Source organism: Microcaecilia unicolor, chromosome 1, assembly GCF_901765095.1.
Source record: "Microcaecilia unicolor chromosome 1, aMicUni1.1, whole genome shotgun sequence".
NCBI lineage: Eukaryota > Metazoa > Chordata > Amphibia > Gymnophiona > Siphonopidae > Microcaecilia > Microcaecilia unicolor.
The window spans coordinates 50865437-50885451 of record NC_044031.1 but is presented as its reverse complement, the minus strand read 5'-3'; the positions used below and the strand labels follow the sequence as shown (position 1 = coordinate 50885451).

General features: G+C 42.3%; 1 protein-coding gene across 2 annotated transcripts in view; it reads right to left on the bottom strand.

The window, feature by feature from the left end:
- PTH1R (parathyroid hormone 1 receptor) overlaps nt 1-18959 on the bottom strand; it is a 436123-nt gene extending 417164 nt beyond the window's left edge. Inside the window, exons 1-2 of one of the 2 annotated variants that reach the window (XM_030197205.1) lie at nt 18031-18959; nt 17137-17655 (exon numbers count right to left, since the gene is read on the bottom strand). In XM_030197205.1, coding sequence (XP_030053065.1) covers nt 17137-17199 — 63 coding nt within the window. In that variant the 5' untranslated portion in view covers nt 17200-17655; nt 18031-18959. Of the gene's footprint in view, nt 1-17136 lie in introns of both variants that reach the window. The other variant, XM_030197196.1, reaches the window with a different exon arrangement.
- Between the last annotated feature and the right edge of the window lie 1056 nt (nt 18960-20015).

Genomic DNA, 20015 nt, shown 5'->3' with positions numbered 1-20015 from the left:
CCTGCAAGTGATTTACTTGCCACACGCTCATTTCCTGCCAAAAAGTAACACCTATGCTTTTACATACTGCGGTAAAAGGGGGCCTCTGTGCACGCCAAAAACATGCGCCAATGCCAGCACAGACCCCCCCCCCCTTTTGCCACAGCTTGGTAGAAGGAGCCCTATGTGTGTAACTTAAAGGAATGTCCCCAATCCAACCATGACCCTGCGATTTCCACATAACCTTTTTTGACTCACACCTAAATTTAAGATTGTACATGTCAATTAAATCCAAGTAGTGCCAATAATTGCTTGTTAAAAAAGCCAATTGTCAGCACTAATTGGCTCTTTATTTAATTAAATTGCATGTGTAAATTGGGCATGTGTGCAAATTTGCACTTGCAATTGTTTGCAACTTTTCATAGAATTAGGGGTATAGATTTCTAGACCCGCCACAATTAGAGAAATTGGTACTGACTCAAGAAATAGTAAAGTTATAACATCTATATGGACAATAGAGGAACTGGAAGTATTTGAATGTTAGACCAAGAAGATATTGAATACAGGGTGTAGCTTTGATAAGTCAGTATTCTGTTCTTATCTGGCTTTCCGATTGAAATTGTTTTCAAGGTTTTTGAGATGACTTTCTCCTCCCATTGTCTTTTTCTTTATACATTTCTAAGACTTGGTAGGAAATTAAATATTTCCACTGGATTTTTTTTGTATCCATTATTATCTTCATTTTTTTCCTTACTGCCATATATTAATTGTCAGTATTGTAAATGATACTTGAAAATAAAATAACAAAGAAAGGTAGTTATTAACATAAATTAAAAGAATAATGAACATTTTTTTCCAAATAATGTGCTAAATGGCAAAATCATGTTATTTGTTCTTAACACAAAATTTTGTATCACAAGTTAATAATGAGATGCAAAAATGACTAACTCAGCTTGTGGACCTGATGCTGAAAGGAAACTTCTTAAAGGGGCTGGTGCCTGAAATAGCAATCCCTACACCAAATCCCCTCCACCATCAAATACCCAATTCCTTCACCACCCTTAGACACCTCTGCATCATTACCCAACCCTCAACTCACACCCCCAACAGTATATGTTGAGGGTGGGGAGAGTCCAGTGGTTAATGAAGACAAGGAGAGATCTCCAGATGTTCCTGCCCCGTTGGCACCTGGGTTCAAAATGGTTGTCCTGTAGTACTATTTATAAGGGTCAGATTGGCAGATTGAAAGGCATACAAAAAATATTCCTAGCTATGCCACTTGAGGTTTAAAAATGGGGCTATTTTTCCCTGTTGTTTTCCGTGAAAATAGGATGAGTTTTAAGAGGATGGACTACATTTTTTATGAACTAGTTCACTCTGCAAGCTTTATTAAATCACAGTTTGGTTACTGCTCAGAAGGTCACTGCCAAAATAGACACTTCATTTGGAGTTATTAAAGGAAGCTTCTTCATGCACAGTCTCTTTTCTCTTTATTTTCCTCTCTGTTTGAATTATTAATGATTAATATTTCATCTTTATTTAATCTTTATATTTTAGGACCTTGTTTGTACTCCTAAAGCTCTGCAAATTTCATTTTAAACCTATTTTCCTTTAGGGAACTTCAACTACAGACCTAAGATTTATGTATGCTCATGCTCAAGTGTTTTTTTTTTTTCTTCTTTTTTTTTGTAGGTTACTGCTTCTTTCAAGGTGATATCTGCGTGTTAATAAAAAAAACAAGGAAATGCAATTGCCTGTCTCAGATAATCTCTCAGGGATCCTATTACTAAGGTGCGCTGAAAAATGGCCTGCGCTAGTGTAGGCGTGTGTTTTGGCACGCACAGATCCATTTTTCAGCGCAGCTGTAAAAATGCTTTTTTACAATTTTGACCGAAAATGGACGCGCAGCAAAATAAAAATTGGTGTGCATCCATTTTGGGGCTGAGACCTTACCACCACTTACTTAGCGGTAAGGTCTCACACGTTAACCTTTGTGGCAATCATCTATGCAATGCCAATTACCACCTGGCACGTGTAGCAGATGCGCACAAAAAATGAAATTACCGCCCGAGCCACGCAGTAGCCGGGCAGCAACTCTGAATTGATGCGCGCTGTACACGACTTAGTAAAAAGGCCCCTCAGTTCTTTTACTAACATGTGAAATGTAAATCTAACCCTTGGATTGTAAACCCTCTGAAGACAAGGAAATACCTGCAGTACACAAATGGAACTTACCTTACTACTACTATTAAACATTTCTATAGCGCTACTAGACTTACGCAGCGCTGTACAAATTAACATGAAAAGACAGTCCCTGCTCAACAGAGCCTACAATCCAAATTGGACAGACGAACAGACAGCTAGGGGTGGGGAAATTGCAGTGGTAGGGGTGATAAGTGAGGGTATTGAGCAAGAGAGTCATGGTTAGGAGCCGAAAGCAGTAGCAAAGAGGTGGGCTTCAAGCCTAGACCCGAAGACAGCCAGAGACTGAGCCCGACGCACTGGCTCAGGGAGTCCACTCCACCTTTAACTACTACTACTGAAAAGACATGGGCTAATCCAAATTTAATCCAAAGTAAAAGCTCACACAGGTATATTTCTAGAATCTAAGTAGGTGTTTGTAAAGTTAGGGGCCGATATTCTGCCTGCAGTGGTCAGTTGACTGAGTGATTAAAATAACACAATGCCACTTTCTGGATAGCAGCCAGTGCTGAATGTTTGGTTTCAGTGCTGAACACAGGTGTTATCTGGTTAGTAACAAAATTCAAACTGCTAACTCGATAGCCAACCAGATAAAGTTAGGATAGTCTGTTTGCTTTCCTAACTTTACCTAGTTAGCTATCTAGTTGGTGATCTGAATATGATGCCTAACCAGATAAACAGCCGTTGTGGTAAATATCGTGCGCGAAACTGCTTAGCATGGGATGAGTTGGGAACTGGGTGCACAATGGATAGAGATTGGGAGTAGACTGCGTTAGATTGTAAGCTCTCTTGAGCAGGGACTGTCCCTCCCCGTGTTTAAACTTGTACAGCGCTGCGTAACCCTGGCAGCGCTATAGAAATGCTAAGTAGTAGTAGTAGTAGTGATGCATGATATGTAGCACATGCTAACTGTCCAATGTACAGTTCATGGTAACATGCTGTAGGGAACGGATCTGTGAGGAAATGTCAGGGAAAATGCTGGACACAACACTAACGATTACCTCACAACCTTTGTGTGTTAATTTGGGCTGTTAACTTGTGGTAAGTGTAAATACCTTCCACACCTTCTTCTTCTATTCATTCAAGATCCATACATAGTAACATAGTAACATAGTAGATGACAGCAGAAAAAGACCTGCATGGTCCATCCAGTCTGCCCAAAACAAACTCATATGTGTATACCTTACCTTGAATTTGTACCTGTCCTTTTCAGGGCACAGACCGTATAAGTCTGCCCAGCAGTATTTCCCGCCTCCCAACCACCAGTCCCGCCTCCCATCATCGGCTCTGGAACAGACCGTATAAGTCTGCCCTCCCCTATCCTAGCCTCCCAACCACCAACCCCTCTTCCCCCCACCTGCTCCACCACCCAATTTCAGCTAAGCTTCTGAGGATCCATTCCTTATGCACAGGATTCCTTTATGCATATCCCACGCATGTTTGAACTCCGTTACCGTTTTCATCTCCACCACCTCCCGCGGGAGGGCATTCCAAGCATCCACCACCCTCTCTGTGAAGAAATACTTCCTGACATTTTTCCTGAGTCTGTCCCCCTTCAATCTCATTTCATGTCCTCTCGTTCTACCGCCTTCCCATCTCCGGAAAAGATTCGTTTGCGGATTAATACCTTTCAAATATTTGAACGTCTGTATCATATCACCCCTGTTCCTCCTTTCCTCCAGGGTATACATGTTCAGGTCAACAAGTCTCTCTTCATACGTCTTGGAACGCAATTCCCATACCATCCTCGTAGCTTTTCTTTGCACCGCTTCCATTTTTTTAACATCCTTCGCAAGATATGGCCTCCAAAACTGAACACAATACTCCAGGTGGGGCCTCACCTACAACCCAGACTTATCATTACTAAACACTGCTTGATCTCTACTGACTCCTGGTTATCATCCAACCGTATGGTCTGAAATCCTGCCAAAACCTCAGCCATGTGGATCACAGGTCATCCTTTCTGTCTTCCTTATCTCCTTTGTTGATTGATGCTCTTATACCACCACTGGTTAATTCCTTGAAATATCTTGGCTGACTCTAGACTTCCAGATATTATTCAGCCCCCCAAATTTGCTCTGTGGTCAGATCATGTTTCTTTTCTGTTTCCCCTCCATAGTTACTTAAAGGTTGATGCCTGCACCACACAACTTTACTCACTCATAGCCTCAAAGATGAACTATTGCAATATTGTTTACACCAGTCTGCCCACATCTCTTCTTAAGAAACTTCAAACTGTCCAAAACATATCTATTAAGTTACTTTCACATGCCCATTCCTATGACCATGTCTCACCTCCCCTTGTGCGCCATCATTGGCTTCCCACATCTTTTCATATTCCACACAAGATCCTAACACTAACACACAAAGTTTTACACCCTGGATTCCTCTCTTATCTTTCTTCTGTTATTACCCTCTATATACCTTCTCGTTCTCTTCGCTCTATTTCCCAACATCGTCTTACAGTCCCTCCAGTGTTTTGCTTATACCTTTAATCAACACACCATTCTGCACTTTTCTGCACTACCCTACAACTTTGGAATGCCCTCCTGCCCACATTCGTTCAGATCCATCTTACCCTAAATTTTGATCATCCCTGAAAGTACACCTTTTTTCCATGGTCTTTCCAATGGGGTCAGCAGCAACCCTAATCTAATATCCATTATTCTCTCTGTCCTATCCTGACACTTCCCCCCTGTTTCTGTAATGATTTTATTGGTCTTTAACACTGGTCCTTGCATTCACTTCCACACTCACTCACTCACAAATTAAATCTCACAACTACCACTTTCATGGAAGAAAACTTGGCCACAGCTTTATTTCAACATCAACAAATAAAAAAAAAATAATAATTACAAACTACTAATTAACAAACAACCTTCAAATGACCTTACCATCTATGTTGCTAGTCAATGCCAAACTAGCTGCCCAAATTCCATCAAATATATTTACCCCCTGTTTACTAAGCAGCACTTGTGGCTGATGTGCACTAATGCCGACACAGCCCATTTGCTTTGAATGGGCTGTGTCGACATTGCCACGCAGCTTTAGTAAATGAGGGGGGGGGGGGCTAGTTATTCATCATATGTATTCCGGTGAGACCTGTGGTGTCAACAAGGCCTCACCTCAGCTTATGGAGGTCTTTCACACAAGCATCTCAAACCACAAAGAAAATAGTTATTCAAATCATTGTCTTTTCCAACTGCTAAGACCCCCTACCTCCAACCCCAAAAGAAACAATCCCACCAATACAAACAACACAGCATAAAACAAGAATGTTAAACACATAACCCAAGCAAAATTTGAAAACAAAACTAATAACCCCCAAAAAGAGTCAAGTCAGGTGGGAGCAAAATTATCAAATTTAACACCTCCACATTCCCGCTCCAACCACCCACCAGCCCTTTTCCACAGAATATCTCCTGAGCCTCAATGTTCCATTTACTCCTTCATGCCTTCTCAGAATTCCAATCATCCTAGCTTTCATTAACCCTTTCCTTCTCAGCACTTTTCCCAATACCCTTAATTAAATCCCACATTAAAAAGTTCCCCAAACCTCCTCTTAAATGTATTTAATTTAATTCCAAAGGTGCGCTGAACAATGGCCTGAGGTAGTATAGGTGCATGTTTTGGCCGCGCGCAGAATCATTTTTCAGCGTACCTGTCAAAAATGCCTTTTTGGGGGGAGGGGGCTGAAAATAGACCTGTGGCAAAATGAAAATTGGTGCACGTCCATTTTGGGTCTGAGACCTTACCATCAGCCATTGACTTAGCAGTAAGCTCTAATGCGTTAACCGGGTGGTAATGGTTAACACACATTCAAATTCCGATTACCGTCCACATGCCAGAAAATAAATATATTTTCTGACGCGCATATCGGACGCACGTCTAAAATGAAATTACTACTCGGCTCACTCAGTAGCCGGGCGGTAACTCGGAATCGACATGCGTTGGGCAGGCATAGGCGCTGACACGGCTTAATATAAGGACCCCCCCTTACACTTTTTCTGAGGAATGTTGAAATCTGTTTGCATATTCTATCGCAGATGTGACCATTTTATAAAATACATACACACACATTGCAACTCTGCACCAACTTCCTTTACTTTTTGCTCCCAGGGCCACCTACGCGTGGTACATATATAAGAACACTTAAACACAAAAATAGGATGAAAAAAAGTTTCCACAGTCAATGTGTGTGAACAGCTAACAACGTTTGTGTAACTCACTTATGCTACCAAAATCATAAATACTCTTATCAATAAATAACAATGAACCAACCCTTCAGTGGGGAAAAGACCTCAGACACCCTGCCATATTTTAAATGTCTCAAATTACAATATCAGGCTCAAAGCACTGTAGTAACAAGTAGAATGCAATCATTGGTCAGAAAAACCACCATCAAACAAATTTTCAAAATATCAATGCAAAATTCAGTGCAATGTTTTTTTTTCTCAAATATAAACTAAATGGCACATCTGCAGTAGATCCTGATGGGACCCGTTTCAAATTGGCTTCATTGGGGGATCATGAAACATGCAGTGCTTAATGAAGCTTAACGGAGGCTTCTGCCATGAGAGGAAAAGAAGCCTCCTTTAAGCTTCATTAAGCATTCCATGTTTCATGGGGTCCATATTCAAAGTGATTTAACCAGGCCGGAGAGGCTCCGACTCAGTTAAATTGCCTGTGCAGGGCCATCTGCCAATATTCAGCAGCAGTTAACTGGACAGTGCTGCTGAATATCCCCTCTAACCGCCTAAGCCCAAACTGACTATGTCTTGGGTGGTTTGGGAGCAGAGACAGGGCAGAGTCAGCACTTAACTAGATAAGGCAACTGGACTAACTGGATTGCATAAAGCATAGTCCTATCTTTGTCCGGTTTCATTTATCCATTTAAGAGCGGAATATTAACCTTAACCAGCCATCTGCACATACCAGGATATTCAATGCCTGTGCCCAGATCGTCACCAGCTGAATATTTCCCCCAGTATGTTATCGCAAAACACCTAAGAAGTTTGAAAATGTCTTTATATCTCACCCTCCTGTGACCTTCGGATTTCAACCAGGAAATTCCTAGATGGATTTTAAACAAATGGAACCTCAAAAAACTCTTGATGGGGAAAATACCAACAGTATAAAATATCCACTATCAATATTGGGAGTGAGGTACTACCATAGGTCCCTACCTGGAAAAAAGAATCTTCTGCAAAAACTCATACATTAGAGAAAATCAGATGATTTAAAAAACCTTTTTTCCCCACAAGAAGGTCAGCTTTAAAAGGGCTCCAATGATATCTTTGTCCGGTTTCACCTAGGTGGTTAAGTGCTGCCTATTGCACTTAACTGGATAAGACCAAGGTTCTCAAACCTGGTCCTGGAGGCACCTCAGCCAGTCAGGTTTTCAGGATACCCGCAATGAATATTCATGAGAGAGATTTGCACACGCTGCCTCCGCTTCTGCAGAGCTTCCTCATGAATATTCATTGTGGGTATCCTGAAAACTTGACTGGCTGGGGTGTGTCCAGGACCAGGCTTGGGGACCACTGGGATAAGGGATAGCCAGCCTCACGAACCCAGATATTCAATGCCATTGTCCAAGCATGGCCCAGTATTAAATAACCAAGAATAATACCGGTGATGGCCACAAAAATGCTGCCAGCTGAATGTTTTCCCTACTATATCTAGAGAATGGTTTTAAACCAAAGCTAATTATCAGGTTTTTTTCTCTGACCCTAGGAAGTTCTTTGCTTGATGTATTTTTTCAAGAGTATCTTTTACGAGAGGTTTTATTTTTCAGTCCAGCAAAGCTTTTTCACTTCCACCTTTGTTTGTTTTCCTTCCCCACCCCCCCTCCCCAAGTAACTTTGGTTTGATGTTGACTCCAAACTTGCAGTGCCTGTTGCATAAACCAACATGCACTGACCTCATGTACATTCTCACTCTAGTCTGACCCTTCAAACCCATGCTTCTCATGCCAAACAGGTTCAAAATTGTGTTTTGCAATCAGTGTTTCTAAACTGTGGAATTATGGATGACCGCTGCACCGGGGTACACCCGTGTATCACCATATTATTCTAATGCCATGGATTGCTGATCACAACATGGAAAATCACTAACTTGCAGAGGATGTTATATAGTAACTATGGTGTGGCACTCTCCAAAAGCAGCTTTGCTGACACTTCTTTCCTGGGTTTCAAGAACGATTGTATATTTCTGTTATTTATTCTGGTATCTCACTTTCTGGTAGTAAAACAGGACGATTGAGATCAAGCACAACCTAACCTCATCCTCCCCGCCTCTTCAGCCCGCAATCTCGGAGTCATTTTCGACTCCTCCCTCTCCTTCTCTGCCCATATCCAGCAGACAGCTAAGACCTGTCGCTTCTTCCTCTATAATATTAGCAAAATTCGCCCATTCCTCTCTGAACAGACCACCCGAACCCTCGTCCACTCGCTCGTTACCTCTCGTCTTGACTATTGCAACCTTCTCCTCGCTGGCCTCCCGCTTAGCCACCTATCCCCCCTTCAATCTGTCCAAAATTCCGCCGCATGTCTTATCTACCGCGTGAACCGATACTCTCATATCACCCCCCTCCTCAAGTCGCTTCACTGGCTCCCGATCCGCTACCGTATTCAGTTCAAGCTTCTCCCATTGACCTTCAAGTGCACTCAATCTGCAGGCCCCCATTACCTCTCCACCCTCCTCTCCCCTTATGTTCCCAACCGTAACCTCCGCTCTCAGAACAAATCACTCCTATCTGTACCCTTTTCCACCACCGCTAACTCCAGACTCCGCCCCTTCTGCCTCGCATCACCTTATACCTGGAACAGACTTCCCGAGCCCATACACCATGTGCCCTCCCTGCCCATTTTCAAGTCCTTACTCAAAGCCCATCTCTTCTCCCTTGCTTTTGGCACCTAACCACCTTCCCCATTCATGATACCTACACTGACTACATAGTTTGTCACCTTTAGATTGTAAACTCTCTTGAGTAGGGACTGTCCTTCCCCATGTTTAAACTTGTACAGCGCTGTGTAACCCTGGCAGCGCTATAGAAATGCTAAGTAGTAGTAGTAGTAGTAACATAGGTGCCCGTGTGCAAAGCTGTGGCAAAACGTGGCTTAGAGCACCCTTACGTGGGTCTTTCACATGCACTAAGGCCACTTTGCCATGGCTGGAAAATGGCCAATTTTCTATTTTCCGTATTAATGGCCATGCACTAGTGTTTATAAATAAATCTTGAGAGTTCTCTAGTGGTTTGACTTCAGCAAATCTATGCTACAGGAGAAAAAAGTCTCACAAAGCTCAAAAGTCTCTTGTGGCAGGCTGATGTGGCTACGCTATTGTGGTTTGTGGATTATTTGAATTCCTGTCACCCGGAGATCAAATTCACAATGCAATGTAGTGATTTCACTATCACTTACTTAGACGTGAAGGTCTCAAAGGGCACCTCTACATTTAACACTACTGTGTATCATAAAAGAACAGATGTACAGCTAAGTATTCTCCCACAATGTAGAGTAAAACAGGTCGAGTTTATCAGGAGGTTTTTCATGCCTTTTTTAAAGCCAATGATGAAGCTGGCCCTGCTCTTGTTGCTTTTAGTTATTGAGCTTTGTGAGAGGCTTTTTCCTCCTGTAGCATAGACTTGCTGGAGTCAGACCACTAAAGAACTCTCAAGATTTATGTATATACTAGTAAAAAAGGCCCGTTTCTGAAACCAATGAAACGGGCGCTAGCATGTGGCTTTTTTTGTGTGTGTGTGTGTATGTGTCACAGAGTTATTTTGTGTGTGTGTGTGTGTGTGTGAGTGTGTGAGGTTGCGGTGTGTGTGCAGGTTGTTGATGTGTGTCTTTTTTTGTTTTGTTTTGTTTTTTGCTTGGGGGTTAGGGGATGTGCTGTGCTGTCCTTGGTCACTGTTCGCTGCTGGCTGGGTCGCGGGTAATCCTTCCAGCTGGGCCGCAGCTTGTCCTGTTCGCCCACGTCCCAGATGGTGATGGGCACGTTGTTTTCCGGCTCCTCTGACTCCATGTCAAGCGATCCCAAATATAGTCTGTGCTATAGGCCCTCTGGCACTTTTCAGTACTGGCATTAGGCATTTAAAAATTTCTCCCCCCCCCCCCCCCCCGGTCTATTTTTGCACATACCCACAGCAGGAATATTCTTCTCTCATTCCAGCGGTGGTTCTGTGCTCTCCGTGCTGCACAGATAATGAGCCATTCTGCTGGGGAATGCTCCTCCCTTATTGTCACGTAGTTTCCTCTGATTGGTCCATCTTACGTTGCCTAGTGTTGCCTGGGAACGGTGTTGTGATGGTCCTTTGTGTTTCAGAATGTTGAGGGTGTTTTTTCTGATTGGTCCGTCATGCGAGGGCGGGGCAGAGAGACATGGTCAGTGTTGTGGCTTCACCACCATGAATCCATGAACCCTTCAGTGAGTGACTGAGTGACTTCAGAACGTTGTCTTCAGAATGTTGAGGGTGAGTTTTATTATAGTAGATATTGATTGTACACTCCAGAGGGCTCTACCCTATTTTTTGGTTTAGTTTATACCTTATACATGCACTAATGTTGCCATTAATGCATGGGCCTTTACCGCCACCCTTTTTCTAGCTGGCAAAGGCTCACATGCTAATCAGTTAGTTTATGGCAATGTGGCTATGCTAACTGGTTATCAAGACACCTCCCCAGCAAAAAAATAAAATGAAAATTTTAAAGAATGGGTAGCACACACACATCAGGATTTTACCGTGGGATGCCTCAGTGCACCCTGAGGTAAGCCTTTTCAAGCTGTGGTAAGCATGAGTTAGTGCTTACCACATCTTGGTAAAAGGACCTCTTAGTAACACAGGGGATGTTTGTAAATTAGGATGCTTATCGATACGTGCCCAGGGAGCATTCTGTAAAGGAATGTAAGCATCTATTATCCTTTATAGAATACCAGCATAACAGCAAAAGTATGCACCTTTAATTTATATGGAAGCACTTATACCAGCCATAGAACTGGCGTAAGTGTTCTCATCTAAATGCTGGCGATATCTCCCAGATTCTATATAGCACGCCTAGAGATCCGCACCAAAATCCAAGCGTATTCTATAACAACAGGTGCAACCTAATTGCCTTAACAAGCCAATCAGCGTTGTTAACAGCACTTAAGCAATAATAAGCACTAATTGGCAATAATTAGAATTTATGCACATAGCTTGCTAAGCGTATTTTGTAATGCACTGCACCTAAATTTTAATGTATGCAGGCAAAAAGGGGGGTGGTTATGGGTGAGGAAATGGGTGTTTCAAAATTTATGCATGTATTTATAGAATATGGCCTTCTGTGCCTAAATCTACACGCTGGGATTTACACCATGTTTTCGTGGCAGCACTTACAGAACACGCTTAAGCAGAAATCTTTTCCATGTGTTTTTTTTAAAGTGCACTTCTAGTGTTCTATCATTATGCCCAGACGAGAACCTGTCAAATATGTGCCAAGTAAGATATGCGCATATATTCCATCATTTTAATGTATATGTGTGATCCGCTTCTAAATGTTAGTGCATGCTTTATAACCCCCCTCTCCTCCTCACACACACAGTAGACAGTAAATGATGGCAGAAAAAGGTACTCCAGTCATCCAATCTGGCTATTTATTGCATGCATGTCCAACTCAGTCTACGAGGCATATCCTCAACATAATATAAAGAGAATCAACACAGTGTGCCTCAGTAGAGTTGTGAAATTCAATTCAATTCATGTGAGGTTTTATATACCGTTAATATCCCTTAGCGTTCAGAGCGGTTTACATGGATTCAGTAGAGATAACAATGGATAGCTAAGAAATTCAAACCAGGCTAAGAAGGTGAGTTAAGCGGCAGGGCTAGTGAAAAGGTGGGTTATATTTTATAAATTATAATATTATATATTTATATCTGTGTCTATCTATAAAACCATGCAAATACAGACACATACAAGCAAATGTAATACACTGACAGGTTTGTGACCTTTGAATGGACTGTGCAACAAATAACATATGATAATGTCATTATTTCATGCTAAGCATTAGTAAACATGGGCCTGAATGTAAGAATCTACTGCATGAATGCATATTTCCTATTAACTCTGCAAGACTCATATTGCTACGCTACAAAATATACTCTGCATATATTTGATGAGTACAGCACAATTACCTTGGACCTGGAGAAAACCGAGGATTGGTATGTTATGATATATCTCAGATAACTAACAAAATAATAATTTATTTATTTATTACATTTGTATCCCACATTTTCCCGCATAGCAGTAGGCTCAATGTGGCTTACAGGTTCTGGAGAGGAGAGTACCAACTCCAAGAATATATACAGAATGGAAAATAGAGTAACAGTAGGTGCAAGGAAGCTGGTAAGGTTCCAGAAAAGAGAATACAACCCTGGGACGAATATATAATAGCATATAGAGAGAAATAATCCCAAATGAGGCTGATAAGTCTCCGGGGATGGGACTACAGCTTCTAGTGAGCAATACAGAGTAGGATAAGGGTAGAAGTACACTTAAATATAACTGGAGTGGTAAAATTCATACAGTTTGAAGTAATAGGATTATGTGGAAGGGGTGTTGTTCATTCCTTAGATCGAAAGATGTGATGCATTATTCATGAATTAGTTTGGGTCTGCTGGGCAGGCTTTCCTGAAGAGGTGAGTTTTGAGGTCTTTTCAGAATTTTAGATGGGTAAAATATGATGCTGTGGTATATGATAATCTGCAATTCAGAGTATTATTTGTATTGGGTTTCCTGCATAAAGTGCTTTTTGCGGTCCTTGTAAAATGCAGTGGTATTCCCTCTCTGAATATGTGCAAGCTGGTGCCAGTGAGCCCCATATGAAAACGGGGAGGGAGGGAGAAAGAAAGGGCACCACATGTATGCTGCAATCAACTACTACTACTACTTATCATTTCTGTAGCACTACTAGACGTATGCAGCACTGTACACTTGACAGAACTTACAATCTAATTAGGACAGACAAACAGGACAAATAAGGGATAAGGACAAACAGCAGCAAGATTCTGGAATCCCAAAGAGTAGCAAGATTCCGGAACCCAAAGACTACTACTACTTATCATTTCTATAGTGCTACTAGACGTATGCAGCGCTGTACACTTGAACATGAAGAGAAAGTCACTGCTCAACAGAGCTTACAATCTAATTGGGACAGACAAACAAGACAAATAAGAAATAAGGGAATTACTAAGGCAGGGGTGATAAAGTAAGGGCATTTACTTTGTCCTGGTGGTTCTTTCTTTGTTGTGGCCACTCAAAATGCCCTTGATATTTTGGACACCTACAAATAAATTCAATGCATAGCCTTACAGACCTTTGGTGGAACAGGTATTATAAAGCAAGAAGTCTGTCCAGTGCAAAGGTCTGTCGCTATGTGTTGAATTTATTCAGAACATCTTTGACTTAGAGCTCAACATTATTTTTAAATTAGTCCTCACCAAGTAGCACAGAACTTTGGCTCTGCAGCGTGTATTATGAAAGAAATCTAATGTTCCATGCTGTTTTAATTATTTCACTTATATTTATAGTTTGGGGAGATGCATTCATTCCTTAGCACAAGAAGAATTTGATTATTCATAAGTTGGATCTGTAACCTCCCTGATGTGACTTGTGAAACTTTTGCTGAGAGTTGACAGACTGTCTTCAGTTTTAAGACAAGTACAACTCAGAAAGACATTTTTTTTCTCAACTCTTCTGAGTGAGGATCCTTCTGAGTTTAGAAATGGAATCCATAAGTACTTAAGCTTAAACTACACAGATACACTGGGCTGTATTGCAGATAAAAGCCCCCTACCCTCCATTCTGACCCTTTTCCCTTGTAATGCAAAAGACTTGCCTTGATGTCTATGTTATTTTTCTTTTCAAGGATCTGAAAACTCTCTTTTCTGGGGTACAGAGGAGATAATCAGCTGACTCCACTGCGTGGTCCTATATCTTTGATTTTCTAAGAAAAACAAAACCACAGGTCCTGAAGTACTGAATCGCCCTGTCCTGAAAAAAAAATGGCTAAGTGGCTAATGTTAGGACAATTATCTGAAAATGAAGACAGCTAGGCTTGTCCCATCTATGTGGAATGTATAAATGGAAATGAGCAAATAGCAACCTGGTGCACCCTTTCTGCTGCTGTATAGGATCCAGTTTTCAAAATTGGAGAGCTACAAAACATTACTCTGTTTAAAACTCTGAGGGAATCTGGTCGGTATTGAGGGTGCTCAAGGACTCTCTCCACCTACAGAGCTGGCAGCGATTTACCCATTTTCTGGCTTGTGCATGGAAATTCTCTCACTAAGGGCCAGAGTAAACAGTGGACTAAATCTTGCAAACTGTTGGCAAAACTATTAGCAAAATGAACAGGGCCTGATTTTGCACGTGTTACGCTGGTAATATTACCTAGATGGGGGATACTGTACTGTACGTTTGGAAGCCAGTACCTATAGATAGCATGTCACACATAGAGATCGCTATCTGCTCTTGCAGTTCTACCAAAATATAGAAATGTGCCTTGCTTTCCTCCCCCACCCCCAAAAAGGTGTCATTTCCTGAAAACCAGCACACTTAGCATAAGCTTATGGGATTTTTAAGGTGCTTTCTAAAAACGCACACCCATGTAATTTTTTCTTCAAGCTGCAAATGCCTTGTTCTTGAAATGTCTGTATCAATCTCATAAATAACAGCTGGAATCCATTGCTTAAAAGAAAGATGAGTATTCTTTGCTTGTAGGTGATGTGATAGGCTCCCTCTGTAGGCCTCCCAATCTCTTCCTCATAATTGCCCAAATTTATCAAACTCTCTAAAGCACAGCATCCAACTGCTAGCTCTCAGTTCTCTCTGTCCCATAGGTACCAGTGGCGTTCCTAGGGTGGCTGACACCCAGGGCGGATCGCCGATGCGCCCCCCCCCCCCGGGTGCAGCACGACCCCCCCCACCAGCGAAACGACGGACACCCCCCCCCCCGGGTGCATCTTTACCTGCTGGGGGGGTGCCGTGCGTCTGTCAGCAACGCTTGTTCCCTGCTCCCTCTGCCCTGGAACGGGTTACTTCCTGTTCCGGGGCAGAGGGAGCAGGGAACGAGCATTGCCGACAGACGCGCGGCACCCCCCCAGTGCTGTGCACCTGGGGCGGACCGCTCCCCCCCCCTGTACGCCTCTGATAGGTACAAGCCTATAGAACACCTCAGGAAACTCACGTGGGCTACAGCTTGCAGGTCTGTGGGAGAGAAGGCTCCTCTTATTGTGGTTACAACTAGGGCTGTACCATTATTCGTATTTGATTTGAATGGGCCCCTGAATACATTATTCGTAATCAGCCAAATTGTGATTTCAATTTGAATATGAATAATCCAGGGTTCTACTGTGCTAAATCCTACTGTAATAAACACTTGATCTCTGATTGTGCTTCTTTTATTATTTGTTATGTGAAAGCTCATTATTCATATTTGATATTCATATTTGGCTGAATAATATTTTTCATTATTCATATTCAGCTGAACAGTAAACGATGCTATTTGGTACTGCGCTAGTTACGACCTTCTGGTCAATTTGCACATACTGCACAACCCACTCTAGGTTTCACTTGAAAAACACACACACACAAAAAAAATCACTAAAATACTGATAAGGCACGTGAACATTACAGGTCTAAAGCAGAAGGATCAAAAAACTTAATATGTACTTCTGCATAAATTAGGCACTCAAAAACTAGAGACAAAAACAAGGTGCAGGGATCTCTTTTTTAAAAGGTGTATGTTGACATAATTAACAAGCATCACCTTCAGCCTATTGGCTGGACCTTTATATCTGCGCATCCAGGTAAAGTGCTCGCTGCAGCTTCTGCTGTGCCCAGGCACAAAGGGTTTCGTTAGTGAGGTTCTGTTAGTTTATTTATTCGGATTTAGCTCATACCTTTTTTCAGCAGTAGCTCAAGGTGAGTTACATTCAGGTACACTGGGTATTTCTCTGTCTCTGGAGGGCTCACAATCTAAGTTTGTACCTGAGGCAATGGAGGGTTAAGTGACTTGCCCAAGGTCACAAGGAGCAGCAGTGGGATTTGAACCGGACACCTCCAGATGTCCGAGTGGAGGAGCAGCCAGTGGCCTTGTGGTTAGTGCACGGTCTTGCAATCCCGAGGTGGCCGGTTCAAATCCCACTGCAGCTCCCTGTGACCTTGGGCAAGTCACTTAACCCTCCATTGCCTCAGGTACAAAATTAGATTGTGAGCCCTCCAGAGACAGAGAAATACCCAGTGTTCCTGAATGTAACTCACCTTGTGCTACTGCTGAAAAAAGGTATGAGCTAAATCCGAATAAATAAACTAACAGAACCTCACTAACGAAACCCTTTGTGCCTGGGCACAGCAGAAGCTGCAGCGAGCAGGGCTTCACAAGGGGTTAAAAGCCCACTTCCTTCTCTTGCCTGTCAAACCGGGTGCCATCCATGTGCTCCTGTTACAGGCTGCTAAGTGGATGCCGTCTGCTTCTGTGGAGAGACTCACAGCAGAAAGCAAAATTGTACTGAGAAGCAAATCAAACTCTCTCTCTCTCTCATGCTGAACATCACAGCAGCTCATTTAAAAACCACGATCCCAGTCGAACCCAGTAATTCTTTGTACAGGAGATGCTCTTGAGGAATCTAGTTTAATGCAGCGCTCCAAATCAGCTGCCACCCACACGCCCTGCTTCTTTCAGCCTAAATTATTTCATTCATCAGAACAAATACCAGAAGGGGCCAATGCCTTAAAACGTGCCCAAGCCGAGCAAAAAAAGTTCAGTTTGCTGTGTGTCAGTCTTGGATCGACCCTTAACGTGTCCTGGCCATCATCGAGGACCAAAGTAAAAAAAAAACTATCCAAAGCAGGAAGGACCCCACCCCCCCCCCCCCCCCAAAAAAAAAAAACAGAATTTGTCGACTTACCAGAAAGTAGAGCGAGCAGCAGAAGATCCAAGCCAGGTTGTGATAGAGCAGCGATGATCCCATAGCCAAGAAGCTAAGCCCGCATGCAAAGACCTGGAAGGGGGCAAGAGCTTCAGGGATCACTCGGAATTAATTTCCTCTCCGGATCCCCGCGCAAGTCAGTCCAAGATGCGGTTTGAAAGAAAGCCCGGCTCTGTGCCTCCCTCTCTCATCTCTAGAAGTCGTTTGATTGCAGCAAATTCAGAAGAAAAAAAAAAATAAATAAAAGTGATGAACTCAGGAACGAGACATTAACACGCAGTGGAAGCGTTTAGTTCGTATGTGCATCGGTCTGTCTCGGGAAAGGAAAAAAAATCACATCCATATGTCAAGGCCTCTATTCTGCTTCCTTTTTTATGAGGCAGTGGGAAGTTGCAATAATGTCTTCGCTGAACATATGATTGAAGGGGAAAAAAAATACAGGGGGGAGAGAATAAAGTTTAGGTCTTCAGCTGTATTTTTAGACCAAGTGATCTGTTCCTGGTTTGAAGGCAACAAGAAAAAAAAATAAATAAGGCGTTTGATGCAGAGTCACTGAGTCAGAAGTTTAAAAAAAAAAGTAGAATATATAATTTTACTGTGGTATGGAATTACATTTCAGCACACACCGTGCCTTCTTCTCCCCTTGCATTTTAATGAAGTTATATGCCTCTAATGGTTTATCCAGTCGGCTCTCCTGGAAATATATAATGTTTTGGAAACAAGCCCCTTACTAAGATAGAAATATAAGTTTTAGCATTGATATTTTAACAACTCAGAAGGTTTTTGTACTTTCAGGAAACCCAGCTGAGTATATGCTATGAGCCCGGTTCAGCTTTTAAAACAGTTTACTCAATGCAGTTAGATGCTACTTACGGTATTCCTTTTCAGCAGCCAATTTTCCGAAATCCACAGTTTTATCCTACTTCCATTAAAAATAAGAAAAAAATTTAGCAAGTTCTCTTCCTGGTGTAGGACACAGTTGCTGTTAATGAAGTCCGTACCTTTGGTTTAACTGTGTACGTGCTTGGAGTCTATCTTTATTTGAACGTATAAAGCAAAACACAAGCAAAACGGGAAGTGTTTAGTGTAAGCTGGGGCAGATCGTCAGTCTTAGGGCTTCATTCAAAAACAAAAAAACTCACGCCTTGCACAAGACATCACCAGCGTCCGCTGCAGTCCAAAGTGTCAGACAGCAGCAGGCAAAATCTAAGCTCACGAGGAGGTGAAACGTACCAGGCTGTCAGTTTCACGTGGAAGCTGCTCCACCGTCAGTTTCATTCATAAAGTGTGGGAGAAAAGCATGCCCGCAGGCGTACTCTGTCTATTCGGCTAGCGGGGAACGGCAGAGAGTCCAGGCATCTCAGTGTGTGCTCTTTAAAGAGAAAATCAAACACAGAAACACTTACACAGACCAAGGAAACTCCCCCAAACAGTAAAATCTGACTTTTCAGAAGTCTGATGCAACTCTTCCTTTTGCTGCTGAGATTGTGTGCCTTTTGAAGGGTGGAAAAAAAAATCCCGTGCAAGGGTTTTAAAAAAGAGCCAGAGAACAACACAAGAATAGTGAAAGTAGCAATCTTTGAAGTGAGGACGTGTGAAACATGAAAAAAAAAAAAAACCCCAGCATCGGTTGCTAAAAGCAGTTTCAGAAAGAGTCTGTGTAAAGCTTGGGCTATTTAATTTATATGTATAATAATGAGATCACTTTGGCTTTTTTTTTTTCCACAGCCTCTTTTTGCTCTGAATGGATGCCTTCAACTCATTTTATGAAAGGGCTCTTTCCGAGAGCAAGGTTAGCAGAGAAGTCCTTGTAGTGATGCTTTGAGCTCTCGCTCTCTCTCTCTCTTTTAACGGGACTCACTGAGAGTGTGTGTGGCTTAAAGCCTATGGGCAGGTATAAAAGCAGCATGGCCAGGCTCTGATTGGTTGCTTTTCCAGCACATCACATGATACTAGACGTTGTGACATTCAAGCCCCGCCCCCTTCGGCTTCCTCCCCTCTTCCCAGCTCCGACCTTCACTCTCTGTAATGACAGAGCGCTTTGCTGCTGCAAAATTGCAGTGTAAATAAGTGGAAATGGATTTATAAAATTTAGGGTTAAGGATGATTTATTTTTATTTTTATTTGTTTTACTTGGCAGAGTGTAGGAAGCAGAGGAAACCACTGAAGGAGTGGAGGGAACACCAAGTCTTTTGAAAAGCAGAACATGTGATTGGTTCATGTGCAGAATGAAATCGTGCCAGTGCTACAGGCTTTAAAGTCCATTTTTATGTAGCTGAGCAGTTTAAACGTGTGCCTGCTGCATTTTCTCTGCACAGGTTGCTCAGCTAGTAGGAGGGAGATAAGGATTTTGACCAGTAGCAAGCATTAGAAGTTTGCAAATGAGGGGCAGCCTGCAAGACCTCACAAGAACTTGTTGCTTATATGAAACATCCCATGTACTAGCGTGTAATTTTTCTAAGAGGGCATCCTGTACTTAAAGGAACAGAGATTGAAATGTACCTGTTTTAAAAAGTATTAAGATGTTGCAGCCAGGTTTACATTACCCAGCCACCCCAGAGCAAAAGTTACTAGTACTTTTGTTCATTGTACAGAAACTTGCTTGCTTATTTATTTATTTACTTACTTACTTACTTTTGGGAAAGTAGGACAATACATGTAATGCGTAGGGATAGGCTGTCATTTGCAACAAAAAGTTGTTTGCCAATAATAACACACACTCTTCTTAAAGGGTATACACTCTTTTCTGATACAATGTGCATGTGTGCACTACCAGGAAACTATTTTGGCTGCCCATCCCTAACCTGAATTAGCAAGTCAGAGACTAAACCTAACCATCCCTGTGCACTCTGGCTGCA